At 40.5% G+C, this 15298-nt stretch overlaps 1 protein-coding gene and 1 pseudogene across 1 annotated transcript in view; one reads left to right on the top strand and one right to left on the bottom strand.

The window, feature by feature from the left end:
- Positions 1–15298, bottom strand: part of ATP7A (ATPase copper transporting alpha) — a 177202-nt gene that overhangs the window by 41951 nt on the left and 119953 nt on the right. The window contains exons 7-10 of the mRNA XM_036304686.1: positions 6008–6169; positions 2280–2356; positions 1861–2086; positions 211–444 (exon numbers count right to left, since the gene is read on the bottom strand). Of these exons, the coding sequence (XP_036160579.1) occupies positions 211–444; positions 1861–2086; positions 2280–2356; positions 6008–6169 (699 nt within the window). The remainder of the gene's footprint in view (positions 1–210; positions 445–1860; positions 2087–2279; positions 2357–6007; positions 6170–15298) is intronic.
- On the top strand, positions 3371–5032 carry LOC118654256 (annotated as a pseudogene).

The raw sequence follows: 15298 nt of genomic DNA, 5'->3' as shown, positions 1-15298 counted from the left end.
TTAAAATAAACATGGATGTACTCTACAGTATTAATTCCATAAATTTGGTAAATCTTCTAAAGGAATACTTAACTTAAAATATTGCCAAACACACACACTTATTTCAGTAAATGATTACATAAATCAATTTCTATTTCTAATAACTTGTGTAGAAAATATTATGGTCATTTAGCTACCCAAGATTTTAACTGTCACCTTTTCTGACTTTACCTTTGCTATATGTTCCAGCCACCGGCCTAATGCAATAAACACAAACAGCATAGGAGGTGTGTCAAAGAAAGTAATAGGGTTCACTTTGGCTCTTTCATACATTGCGACCAGAAGAATAACCAAAGAGTAGGCGAATGCAATGGTGGTGGCCAGCACAATCAATACGTCCATATTTGCAGTTTTATGCTTCAGTGCTTTGTAGGCATGAATGTAGAAATACCAGCCTCCGAAAAACTGTAATATAGAAACAATAATCATTGCTTTTTAAAAAAAATACTGAAATTCACATATAAACCTCAATAGCTAAGATACAGTATCAATGTTAACTTCCTTTGGCTTTTATCTAATCCATAAACACTAAAGAGAGATTTTTAAGTTGAAACAATAGTTTGCATTTTAGCAGATATGTGTGCATAAAAATTCAAATTGGTGTACAAGCCCTTGGCAGCTGTCCTCCATGGTCCAATGGATATTCCATAATATAAACTCAGATGGTTCTTAGAATTTTCTTTTTGATCCCAGCAAAAACAAGAACTAGGAAAAGAATTACACTCTTTTGACAAGGATTTTTCCATAGAAAACTCATCTCTCCCTTTCCAAAATTAAACCTAAGTGGTATACCTAAGCTATTAGATCTGTTGGCTGGTTTTTTGGTAAACATAACCAAAAAGCTTATTTTTCATTAGTATAGAGAAACACACTAAAATTTTTCAAAAATCATTATTGCCTTTTACAAGGATCAGAAAAAGGAATGTATTTATTAGATGGAAGTGTTCCACAATAAAAGTTTATCTCAAAAGAAGAAGTGAAAACATACAAAAAGTAATGAATTTAAGTGCTGGGGAAAAGCAATATAACTAATAATATAATAATTATTATAAGTATTTTATTTTAGATAACAAACTAATAAATAAAAATATTTAATATCATTAATATAAATATAATTAATTTTAAAATATTAAATATATAAACAAAATGTATTTTTTTAATTATAAGAGAAATTTTATTTAGAAAGTTACAGAGGTAGAAGAAGTGAGCCAGCTGGGCTACACAGGCTCAGGATATCTTATTGTTATAATAATTTAAAATATAAATTTATATACAATAGCAGATATGAATACAAATTAAACTCTTATTATCTGCTTTGTCACTAAACAGTATCCTTAGGGGTTATGGGGAATTTATTATTTACTTTAACCACTCAGTTTAAGATTATTTTTATAAAGCATCCAGCATAAAATGATAGGCTCTGGCTAACATCTGCTTTCCAACTGAAAATAGCCTTGCTTGCCACATTTTATTATTATAATTATTATTTTAATCCTCATTTCCAGAGGATATTTTTTCCATTGATTTCTAGAAAGAGTGAAAGGGAGGGAAAAGAGAGACAAAAGGAAGGGAGGAGGGGGAGAGAGAGAGAAATAAATTACATGAGAGACACACATCGATTGGTTGCCTCCCACTAGCACCCTGACTGGGGCTGGGGATTGAACCTGCAACCGAGGTATGTGCCCTTGACTGGGAATCGAACCCACAACCCTTTGGTCCACAGGCTGACGCTCTAACTACTGAGCAAACCAGCCAGGGCTGCCTGCCACATTTTAGCTAATTTTCATTATTAACAAATATACTTGCTAACATTTCACTTGCCTGTACAGGTACACACAATAAAAAAGATAGCAAATTCATAATGGACAATCCTGGCAGAATCTGGCGCTCCAGGAACATGGAAGTATGAACGTTGACCATTTCTTCTTGACTCATGTTCTGATTATGATGAAGAGTTGCAAGGTGGTGGTCCATAACCATCATATATATCATTAGTCCCATTACAGGTATACAGAAAAAGAGGCTCACAAGGAAGGACCGTCTCCATCTTACGTAGAAAAGAAAAATCCTTTTAGTAAGTAGCTAGAGTTTAAAGATTCTATGTAGTATAGGTAAATACAAGTTGAGACCAATCCACTGGGAATAAGGATGATATTGTAAAAACTGACATGCTCAGAGGATATTAAATTTGTAACAAAGAATCACAATCTGTTTTTCACTGACACTCCAAAAGTACTTACTGTCTTATTTCTCGTTTATGGTCTAGATGGCTTGCTGACCGATCCTTCTTGACCAAAGAAGCTTCAAAACCTAAGCTCTGAAGGAAATTCATGAGAAAACAATTATTTCACTGAATGTATAAATATTAAATAAAGAAATCCTAAACCATAGTATTATCATTAAGAACAATTCAATTCAATTACTGAGTGCCAAGTTACTGTAGGGGAATATAAAAATGGAGCTGTGATTCCTTTCTTAATTACCTTTGTTTATAAACTTTCGTCAAAGAAATGAGTACCTCCTCAATTCTTATTAGTGTCTATCCTACTGTTCTCAAACTAATGATTTCACTCAAGTGCAGCTGTCCTTAGTAGAGGTTGTTTTGTTAGTGTCCATCATTTTTTAAATTTTCCCATTTAAACATCATTTTTATTTTTCAAGTACAGTTGAGATACATAACTTACTAAGCAATCATCCAGATAAATCTGGCACCCTTTTGACAGCACACACAGTTATTAGAATATTATTGACTCTGTTACCTATGCTGTACTTTACATCCCCATGACACCAAAAAAGCCTTAACAAATTCAAGAAGATTGAAATCTTATAAAGCATCTTCTTGGATCATAATGGCATGACACTATAAATCAACTACAATAAAAAAACCTTAAAGAATTCAGACATATGGAGGCTGAAGAGCATGTAATTAAGCAATGAATGGGTTAACAATGAGGTCAACGAAGAAATAAATAATTTCCTGGAAACAAATGAAAATGAACAATAACAACCCCAAATCTATGGAACACAGCAAAAGCAGTCCTGAGGAGGAAGTTCATAGCATTACAGGCATGCCTTAAGAAACAAGAAAAGCCTGGCCGATGTGACTCAGTGGTTGAGCATATTACCTCTTTATTATATAGGACTAGAGGCCCGATGCACAAAGATACGTGCAAGAATGGGCCTTCCTTCCCCTGGCTGCCAGCACCACCTTCGCTCCGGCCCAGAGCCACCTTTCTGCTTTCGCTCCAGTCTGGAGCAGCCTTTCCACCTTCCCACGCTGCCCTGAGGCCCAGAGTGGCCGGGGGCAGTGTGGACCACCTGCATGGTCACCATGGCGATGATGCAAGCGTCCCACCCCACTCCCTGGCTGCTTGGTACCTGCACGCATGCGAGCTGCCCACAGGCCCGCCATCTTTGTCGGGTTAATTTGCATACTCACTCCTGATTGGCTGTGGGACATGGCGCATGTATGGTGAATTTACATATTTGTCTATTATTAGTGTAGATACTTGCCTAGCCTGTCTGTGTGGCTTAGTGGTTGAGGGTGGACCTATGAACCAGGAGGTGTGGTTCAATTACTGGTCAGGGCACATGCTCAGGTTGTGGGCTCCATCTCCAGTAGGGGTCGTGCAGGAGGCCGATCAATGATTCTCTCTCATCACTGATATTTCTCTCTTCCTCTCCCTCTCCCTCTCTCCCCTCTTCTCTAAAAATCAATAAAAATACATTTTAAATAAAAGACACAAGAAAGAGCTAAAATAAAAAAATCCAACCCTACTACTAAAAGAATTAGAAAGAGAACAAGAAAAGCCCAGAGCCGTGGTTGGCAAACTGCGGCTCATGAGCCACATGCGGCTCTTTGGCCCCTTGAGTGTGGCTCTTCCTAAGCCTTAGGAGTACCCTAATTAAGTTAATAACAATGTACCTACCTATATAGTTTAAGTTTAAAAAATTTGGCTCTCAAAAGAAATGTCAATCGTTATACTATTGATATTTGGCTCTGTTGACTAATGAGTTTGCCAACCACTGGCCCAGAGTACTCAGCTGGTGTGGCTCAGTCGTTTGAGCATTGTCCCATGTACCAGTAGGTCACTGGTTTGATTCTCATTCAGGACATGTGCCTGGGTTGAGAGCTCAAACCCCAGTAGGGAGCATGTGGGAGGCAGTTGATTGATTTGTCTCTCTCATCGATGTTTCTCTCTCTTCCTCGCCCTTCCTCTCTCTGAAGTCAATTAAAAACATGTTGTAAAAAAAGATTATATTCATTAAATTAAAAATGTAAATGAATTAATTTTTTAAAAAGTAAAGCCCAGGTGTTCCTGTCCCCAGCGCTCCCTATTCTTCTGCAATCCCCATACCATGTGCACTGCTCAGCTGGCAGTGGACCCACGAGCAGGGCCCTGCTCCGTGCATGGTCCGTGCACACGTTCTCTACGCACCCGCGGCCTGCGGGGAGCCCGTTAGCCTGGGCTCCCTGCGGGGCAAGGTGCTGCTCATTGAAACCTGGCCTCGCTCTGAGGCACGAGGATCCGTGACTACACCCAAGTGAACGAGCTGCAGCGGAGCCTTGTGCCGCGGGGCCTGGTGGTGCTCGGCTTCTCCTGCAACCAGTTCGGGCATCAGGAGAATGCCAAGAACAAAGAGATCCTGAATTCCCTCAAGTATGTCATGGAACTAGAAATTCATGGTGGCGGGTTCGAGCCCAACTTCACACTCTTCAAGAAGTGCGACGTGAACGGTGCAGGAGCACCCCCTCTTCGTCTTCCTGTGCCAGGCTCTGCCCGCACCCAGTGACGACGCCACTGCGCTCATGACAGACCCCAAGTTCATCACCTGGTCTCCCGTGTGCCACAACAATGTGTCCTGGAACTTTGAGACGTTCCTGGTGGGCCCAGATGGCATGCCTGTGGGCAGGTACAGCCACCGCTTTCCGACCATTGCCATTGAACCTGACATAGAAGCCCTGCTGGCCAAGGCTCCCAGCAGTGCCTAGGGCACCCCTACTCACCCACCCGGCCCTCTGGGGGGGTTTATCCATGAAGGAGTTGCCTCTAAACCTATGTAGAGGAATGCCTGATGTCCAGCTAAATCCCCCCCACATGGGCCCTGGTCCTGTCCATCCCAGCCTCCCCCTCCCACACCATGGCTTTTCACAATAAACTGTCCAGTGTCAGCTGAAAAGGGAAAGGGAAAGGGAAAATAAAAGGGGAAGGGAAAGGCAAAGGCAAAGGCAAAGGGAAAGGGAGAAAGGAAAGGAAAGAAAAGAGAAAAGAAAAGCCCAGAGTAATTAGAAGAAAGGAAATACTCAAGGTCAGAGTAGAAATAGAGACTAAAAAAATAAAAATACAAAAGATCAATGAAACCAAGAGCTGGTTCTTTAAAAAATAAACAAAAGACTAATGAAACTTTACCCATACTTATCAAGAAACAAAGAGAGAGGACCCACATAAATAAATAATGAGTGTGGGGCATGCAGGGAGCAGCCAATCAGTGATTCTCTCTCATCACTGATGTTTCTATCCCTCTCCTTCCTCTCTGAAATCAATAAAAATACCTTTTTAAAAAAGGGTTTGGTCGTTTAAATTTCTTACTTTAACTTAAAAATACATCTTTTGCTTTGACCTAACAAACAATAAAGTGTCTAGCAGGATGCTTCATTTCCTTCATGATTAACATAAATTTTACTCATAGCAAATTGTATTTCACTTCCATTTTCTAAACATTTTTAAAATTCCTTGTGTTTCCACTTTAAGTCGGCTCTGGATTTATAGTGTCAGTATGCCTTTGCCTACCACTTCCTGAAAAATACCATTAAAAAGGCAGACAAATTTACATTAAATTTTGAGCCAGATGTTATCTAGCATAACCAAATGTGTCAGATTTTTTTCATTATCTCTGTCTGATACAAACAGAAGCAACTCAAAGATATGTTGAATAAACAGTCAAGAACACAGAAATTGACACTTACTTCAATTGTATGGATAATATCTCTGGGACCAATAATTTCTGGATCATATTTAACATGTGCTTTGTTGGTTGCCAAGGCCACAGAGCAGTAGAAAATACCTCTGTGCTTTGTGAGGGTAGACTCTATTTTATGTACACAGGAGGCACACGTCATTCCTCTCACCTATTAAACACAAAAACGTTGTTATTCAGAAATATAATTTTCCTCCATTAAACATGAGTTACTTCAAAATAACTTTTGTAACATGGGATTAACACACAAGATCTTTCTGCACTATTAATATCCTTTAGATATGACCATTAGAACATTTTTAGAACACTTTTTATATCACATTGAACAAGGATAAGGTTGAGCTGCAACAGGTTACACAGAAGAGGATCTCATTAAAAGTCTCTTTCTTCCTGTCACTGCTCATTGTACAAAATTTGACAAATCATTGTTTCTTGTATTCAATGTCTTGCTTCCCTCTAGATATTTCTTCATCCTGATAAATTATATAACCTTTAGTATTACTTTTAGTGACGGTTAATGAATGACAACATGTTCTACATCTGTCTAAAATATTTTTGCCCTATGTGTTTAGTGAGTTTATATATAGTTCAGTTGGATATTAAATTCTAAAGTCATGAGGCAGGAATTTTGGGATGACTGTGTAAGGAGCTCATCAATTCCTTTCCCCTAAAAAGCGATGGTAAAACTGGGGAAACATTCAAAAAAACTATTAAAAGTGATGCTGGAAAGATTGGACAGATACATGAAAAAAAAAAAAGAAAAAGAAACTAGACCACCTTCTCACAAAATATAGAAGAATAAACTCAAAATGGTTTAAAAACTTAAATGTAAGAGTCAAAACCATAAAATTCCTAGAAGAAAACATAGACAGTAAAATTTCTGATTTTCTCTTAGCAATATTTTTTCTGATATATTTCCTTGGGCAAGGGAAACAAAAGAAAAAGTAAACGAATGGGACTATGTCAAACTAAATAGATTCTGCACAGCAAAGAAAACCATCAATGAAATGAAAGGACAACCCACAGAATATTACATCTGATAAGGGGTTAATATCTAAAATTTATAAAGAACTCATACAGCTCTATACCAAAAAAATACCAAAAACAATCCAATAAAAAAATGAGCAGAGGACCTGAATAGACACTTTTCCAAAGAGGACATATAGATGACCAATAGGGATATGAAAAAATGCTCAATGTCACCAACTGTCAGAGAAATGCAAATTAAAACCACAATGAGATATCACCTCACCCTTGTCAGAATGGCAATAATCAATAAATCCACAAATGACAAGTGTTGGCGAGGATGTGGAAAAAAAGGAACCCTGGTGCACTGTTGGTGGGGATGCAGATTGGTGTAGTCACTATGGAAAAAAGTATAGAGCTTCCTCAAAAAATTAAAAATAGAACTTCCTGCCTGGCTGGTGTTGCTCAGTGGTTGAACGTCAACCCACGAACCAAGATGTCACTGGTTTGATTCCCAGTCAGGCAACATGCAGGTTAGATATCCAGTGTGGGGCGTGCAGGAGGCAGCCAATCACTGATTCTCTCTCATCACTGATGTTTCTATCTCTCTCTCTCTCTCCCTCTCCCTTCCTCTCTCTGAAAAATCAATAAAAACATTTTTTTAAATGGAGCTTCCTTATGACCCAGCAATTCCACTTCTGGATATTTATCTGAAGAAACCCAAAACACTAATTTGAAAGACTATATCAGTGATGGCGAACCTATGACACGCGTGTCAGAGGTGACATGCGAACTCATTTTTTGGTTGATTTTTCTTTGTTAAATGGCATTTAAATATATAAAATAAATATCAAAAATATGTCTTTGTTTTACTATGGTTGCAAATATCAAAAAATTTCTATATGTGACACGGCACCAGAGTTAAGTTAGGGTTTTTCAAAATGCTGACACGCCAAGCTCAAAAGGTTCACCATCACTGGACTATATGCATCACTATGTTCACTGCAGAGTTATATAAAACTAGAGGCCCGATGCACGAAAATTCATGCACTCGGGGGTTCCCTCACCTCGGCCTGCACCCTCTCACAATCCGGGACCCCTCGGGTAGGGTCCCTAGGCTTGGCCTGAAATCAGGGCCTATCTGGGTTTTCCTTCCCCCGGCTGCAGGCAGCTAGCCCCACCCCTGCCGCTGCCACTGCTTGCCATCTGTGCAGCGCTGCCCCCCTCTTGCCCCTGCCACCAGTGGCTTCCCTCTGCAAGCGACAGGCATGGGGTGCAATGGCTTGGCTGGCCTGGGCCTCCCTCTGTGGGGCAATCACTGGCAGGCTGCACAACTGCCACAGAGTCACTGCTGGTGGCCTGGGCCTCCCTCTTTCTTTGCTGGGGGGTGGGGTCAGCCCTGCGAGGAGCTGTCTGCCTACCTGATTTCCCCTAACTGCTGGCCTGCCTACCTGATTGCCCCTAACCACTTGCCTGCCTACCTGATAACCCCTAACCACTGGTCTGCCTACCTGATTACCCCTAACCACTCTGCCTGCCTGCCTGATCACCCCTAACTGTTTGCTTGGGGGTGGGGCCAGCCCAGCAAAGGGCCGTCTGTCTACCTGATCACTCTAAGCACTGGCCTGCCTACCTGATTGCCCCTAACCATTTGCCTGCCTACCTGATCATCCTTAACTGCTGGTCTGCCTACCTGATCACCCGTAACCACTCTTCTGCCTACCTGATCACCCCTAACCACTCTGCCTGCCTACCTGATCGCCCCTAACCACTTGCTTGGGAGTGGAGCCAGCCTGGTAAGGGGCTGTATGCCTACCTAATTGCCCCTAACCACTTGCCTGCCTACCTGATTGCCCCTAACCATTTGCCTGACTACCTAATCACCCCTAACCACTGGTCTGCCTACCTGATCACCTGTAACCGCTGGTCTGCCTACCTGATCACCCCTAACCACTCTGCCTGCCTGCCTGATCACCCCTAACTGCTTGCTTGGGGGCGGGGCCAGCCCGGTGAGGGGCCATGGTGGTTCTGGTCTCTGGTCATTCTGGTCGTTACGCTAATGGTGGCTGGCCTTTTATTATATAGGATAACTAAGATATGGAAGCAAGCCAAGTGCCCATCAATAAATGAGTGGATAAAATAGCTGTGGTACATTTGCACAATGAAATATTACTCAGCCATAAAAAAGTATGTAATGTTCCCTTTTGCAACAGCATGGGTGGACCTAGAGAGGATCACACTCAGTGAAATAAGTCAGAGAAAAACAAATATCATATGATTTCACTTATATGTGGAATCTAAAGAACGAAATAAATGGTTGAGGGACTGAATGAAAAAGGTGAAGAGATTAAGAAATACAAATTGATTGTGACAAAATAGTCACCGGGCTATAAAATACAGCATAGGGAATATAGTCAATAATATTATGGTAACTATGTATGGTGCCAGGTGGGTACTAGATATATCAAAGGGAACACTTTGTAAAGTATATGATTGTTTAACCACTATGCTGTACACATGAAAACAATACAAAATAATATTGAAAGTAAATTGTAATTGAAAAATAAAAATAAAAATTTGTTGAAAGACTCTGGGAAATAGCCAAAAAGTATGCAATGAATTGGAAAGCATTTGTTCAAGAATATCTACTATAGGGATATCAGTAATGGTAGAGTAAGAATCTCTGAAAATTTTCTCCTTCATAAAAGCAATAAAAAAAACTGGCAAAAATTGTCAGAGCCAACTTTTTCAGAAATCTGGAACTTAAATAAAAACTTGCAGCAACTCAGGAAGCATTTATTCAAGAAAATCAGATGAATCCCAATAAAACAGCAACCTATGTACATTATAATTGCCCCTCCCCTCCAGCTTTGTGGTAGTCATGAAGACCACCAGCTCACAATCATGGTAAAAAACAAAAAACCTGCATCAGAAGCCACCAGAGAGGGCAAAAAGGGTTGGAGCTCATTCAAAGTCTCTTTATCAGAAAGCTTTCATTATTTGAGCCATCTGATGGTTCTATGAAATATTCCACTTGCAAAGAAGTCTGTATTTGCTCTGACTGGAGCTCAGAGGGTACAAAAAGCTTTTTCCTCTGAAAGAATCTGACAAAAACAGTCAGAGATAATTATTTAATCTTATGGCTGCCTGAGCCAATGGATAACAGCTGGGGTAAACAACAGGCCAACCAAAAAGCCTAAAAGGAAAAACAGGGACGCAAGACATCCATAACAGTTCCAACATTCTCCTAGGAATCTAGAAGGCAATGCACGTGCATAGAGTTGTGCACATGTCCAGACCTGTGCACAGAAAAAAACTAAAAGGACCCTAACCTCTCCCACCTCAGGCTTACCTTTAGGCTCTGTAGAGGCAGGAAGTGAAAGCTAAGGCAAAACTGACAACCACATAGCTGAGTGCTGAAGGCATGCCCCAACATTTACACAGAGCTCCTCAGCAAAGACTGAGAGATTTATTGGTTTCAGGTCCTTAAGAAAATCTCTATCCAATCTTTAGCTGACCACTGAACTAATGAAGCAGAGACTTCAGTGGCCACACACAACAAAGAATATAGACCTCATGGAATTAGTTCAGAAAAGTCACTAAACAAACAATCCTCCTATCTAATAAAGAGGGAATATGCTGACTGCCCCGCCCTCAAAGATGGTGGCACCCACAGCCAATAAGGAGGGAATATGTTAATTGACTGCTCTGCCCTCAAAGATAGTGGCGCCCACAGCCAATAAGGAGGGAATATGTTAATTGACTGCTCCACCCTCAAAGATGGCAGCGCCCACAGCCAATAAGGAGGGAATATGCTAATTGACTGCCACGACTTCAAAGATGGTGGTGCCCACAGCCACAAGATGGTGGCGCCCAACCCCCTCAGCCTCAATGGGGAAGCAGGCACATGGCAAGGCCGGAGTTCCCCAGTCCCCTCAACCCCCTAGCCGCCCAGGGCTCAGGTACCCGAGGCTCAGGTAACCAGGGCCGGCTGAGGCTTGCGCAGCTGGCAGTGGCAACAGCAGAGGTGTGATGGGGCATTGCCCACCCTGAGGGCTCCCAGACTGTGAGAAGGGGCAGGCCAGGCTGAGGAACACCCCTCCACTGCATGAATTTTCATGCACCAGGCTTCTAGTAACTATGATAAATAACAAGAGCAAACCTTGAAGAGGTGGGAAGAATCTTATTTCCAGAGTTGCTATATTATATTTTTAACAAAAATATCAAGAGACCATGCAATGAAATGAGTGTGGTCTATAAGCAGGAAAAAAAAGCAATCAATAGAAAATGTTCCTGATGAAGCCCAAATACTGGACTTACTAGACAAAGATGTTATACCAGCGATTTTTTCAATTATAGTTGACATTCAATATTACTTTATATTAGTTTCAGGTGTACAGCACAGTGGGTAGCCAATTATATAATTTACAAAGTGATCCCCCCAATAATTCTAGTATACAGCTGGCACCATACATAGTTATTAGAATACTAGAGGCCCGATACATGAAATTTGTGCAAGGGGTTTGGCCTCCGCCCACTGCAGCTTCATCCAGAAGGTTGTCTGGAAGGACGTCTGGTCTAATTAGCATATTATGATTTTATTATTAAAGATTATTGACTATATTTCCTGTGCTGTAATTTACATCCCCAAGACTATTTTGTAACTACCAGTTTGTACTTCTTAATCCCTTCACTTTTCACCCAGTTCCATAACCACCTTCCCCTCTGGCAATCACCAGTCTGCTATTTGAGTCTATGAGTTTGTTTCAATTTTGTTTGAGGTGATAGTAACACCACTCTGAGAATATACTAAAAACCACTGAATTGTACACTTTAAAAGGGGTTTATAATTTGTGAATTATGTTTCAATAAAGCTATTAATTTTTAAAGTCTTTAAAAAGTAAAAATGTGCCCATTCTTTTTAATAGCTGTTTAGTATGGATGTGTTGTAATTTATTTACCTATTCCCCAATAACTGACATTTAGTTTTTTCCTATATTTTGCTATTATAAGTAACAATATAATGAACATCTTTACATGTCATTTCATACATATGCAAACGTCTGTTTGATAACTTGCTACAAGCGAAGCTTCTGAGGCAAAAGCTATACACAACTTTACTTTTGATAGATATTGTCAAATTCCTGCTGAGAGCTTAAATCAACTGACACTTCAAGAGCAATAGAGAGATCACAAACACAGTGTTAACAAAAATTGTTCTTAATTTTTACTGATGCAATAGGTAAGAAATGGCATTTCATTGCAGTTTAAATTTGCTTTACTCTTATTAAAATGAAGTTGAATAGGGGGAAACCAAGATGGCGGCATAGGTAAACACCAGAGATTGCTGCCTCGCACAACCACTTCAAGAATACAACTAAAAGACAGAACGGGCATCATCCAGAACCACAGGAAGGCTGGCTGAGTGGAAATACTACAAATAGAAGGAAAGAGAAAAACATATCAAGACTCAGAGGAGCTGCGGTGTGGAAGATAAGTGCACAGGTATGGAGGCGGACGCAGAAAGGGCTGGCGGCTGAGGACACGGTTGGCTTTTTCAATCGAGAGGGAGTCTCAAACTCCCTACTGCTCTGAACTCCAGTTCCGGGCGAATCTCTGGGGACCCTGACTGATACGGGGAGAGCCTTGACTGTCTGGCATCGTTTGCATCTTGAGGGCAGCTTTCTCTCAGAGGTGGTTGCAGCGATTACCTGATTACCCGGACACTGAGACTTGGGGCCTATTAGGAAAGGACTGATGGTCAGCCATAGCTGTTTGCTCCACCCTATTGATCCCCTGGGACCCCGCCCCGCCCAAGCTGTGCACGGAGGCTTTTGCAAGCTGAAAATTACCTAACAAACTTGCAGCTGGCCCAAGGCCCCAGGGCAACTTGCATTCCTTCACAGCTGAGCTCCGGCTGAATAGCCTCAGGCAAAGGCTAGATTAGCACCTCCTGAAAGATCCAGGAGCCAGTATACCCGGTGGTCAGAGTGACTCAGTGAGCACCAAAGCCCCACTGAAGCAAGTCTTGCCCCTAAGGGGTGTCTCCAGCACAGAAGTTCTCCCACTGCAGACACAGCTGATTCTCACAGCCAATTGGTCAATTCCTCCCAGTGATACCTACAACAATCAAGGCTTAACTACAACAGGACTATGCACACAGCCCACAAGGGGGTGCACCAAGAGAGTCCACCTCAGGTAATTGGGGAGGCTGAGACACTGGGCCCTATAGGACACCTAGCACAGAAAACCACTCCATCAACACAGGGAAGCACAAAAAATGCAGAGACAAAGAAATAGGACACAAATGACGGAAATGGAGGACAGCAAACGACTGGATATAGAGTTCAAAACCACACTTTTAAGGTTTTTCAAGAACTGTCTAGAAGCCGCCGATAAATTTAGTAAGACCCTCGAAAAGAAGGGTGAGACCGCCGATAAATGTAGTGAGATCCTCAAGAAATCTAGTCAGACCCTCGATGTTATGATAAATGACCAACTGGAAATTAAGCACACACTGACTGAAATAAAGAATATTATACAGACTCCCAACAGCAGACTAGAGGATCGCAAGAATCAAGTCAACAATTTGAAATAGGAAGAAGCAAAAAACACCCAACCGGAAAAGCAAAATGAAAAAAGAATCCAAAAATGCGAAGATAGTGTAAGGAGCCTCTGGGACAGCTTCAAGCATACCAACATCTGAATTATAGGGGTGCCAGAAGATGAGAGAGAGCAAGGTATTGAAAAACTATTAGAAGAAATAATGACAGAAAACTTCCCCAACCTGGTGAAAGAAATAGACTCACAAGCCCAGGAAGTGCAGAGAACCCCAAACAAAAGGAATCCAAAGAGGACCACACCAAGACACATCATAATTAAAATGCCAAGAGCAAAAGACAAAGAGAGAATCCTAAAAGCAGCAAGAGAAAGAAAGTCAATCACCTACAAGGGAGTACCCATACGACTGTCAGCTGATTTCTCAACAGAAATTTGCAGGCCAGAAGGGAGTGGCAAGTAATATTCAAAGTGATGAATACCAAGAACCTACAACCAAGAATACTTTATCCAGCAAAGTTATCATTCAGAATTGAAGGTCAGATAAAGAGCTTCACAGATAAGAAAAAGCTAAAAGAGTTCATCACCACCAAACCAGTATTATATGAAATGCTGAAAGGTATCCTTTAAGAAGAGGAAGAAGAAGAAAAAGGTAAAAATACAAATTATGAACAACAAATACACATCTATCAACAAGTGAATCTAAAATCAGGTGAATAATCTGATGAACAGAATGAACTGGTGATTATAATAGAATCAGGGGCATAGAAAGGGAGTGGACTGACTATTCTTGTGGGGGAAAGGGGTGAGGGGGATGCGGGAAGAGACTGGACAAAAATTGTGCACCTATGGATGAGGACAGTAGGTGGGGAGTGAGGGTGGAGGGTTGGGTGGGAACTGGGTGGAGGGGAGTTATGGGGGGAAAAAAGAGGAACAAATGTAATAATCTAAACAATAAAGATTTAATTTAAAAAAATAAATAAAATAAAATGAAGTTGAATAGCTTTTCATATGTTTAAAGAGGTAATGTTTTGGTTTTTCTGTGAGCTGTCTACTCATATCCTTTACCATCTTTCTTTTGGGTTGCTGGCTCTTTTCTTATTGATTTATAACAGTTTCTCGTATATTAAGAAAATTAACCATCTATGAGATGAATTACAATTATTTTACTTCCCTTTGGCTTCATGTTGCCTTTTTCCCCAAGAAGAAAATGTTATGTACCTGATTTACCAATCTTTTCATTTGTGGGTTTTATATATTAAAAAAGGCCCTTCCTACTCTAATATTATTTTTTAAATGACGGATTAGATGTTATCATTAGGGAAATCTGGGTAGAGGCCACATGGAAATTCTCTGTGCCATTTTTGTAACTTATTTGTGAGTCTAAAATTATTTCCATAGTGTATTGATAGACTTATGTATTATAAAAACAAATATAGTAAAATGTTAATTGTAGAATCTTGGTGGTGTATATAAGCGTGTCCACTGTATAACACTTTTGATTTTTCTGATGTTTGAAATTTTAATGCTAACATATTGAAAAAGCTCTAAATATTTCTTCTAGTAATTTCATGGTTTCATTTTTTACATTTAAACTTTTGTTTGAGCTGGAACCTATTTTGGCACAGGGTTAAAATGTTTATTTTAATTGTTGAAGTTATACAAATAAAACTTGATTTGCTGGGTTGGAGAAAATGATCATTTTAAACCAATATGCCCCATTGCTTCTCGGCCTTTGAGCTAAGATCAAGTGTAA

The sequence above is a fragment of the Myotis myotis genome, unplaced genomic scaffold (genome assembly GCF_014108235.1).
Source record: "Myotis myotis isolate mMyoMyo1 unplaced genomic scaffold, mMyoMyo1.p scaffold_m19_p_4, whole genome shotgun sequence".
NCBI classification, from domain to species: Eukaryota; Metazoa; Chordata; class Mammalia; order Chiroptera; family Vespertilionidae; genus Myotis; species Myotis myotis.
This window is presented reverse-complemented; position numbering and strand designations above follow the sequence as displayed.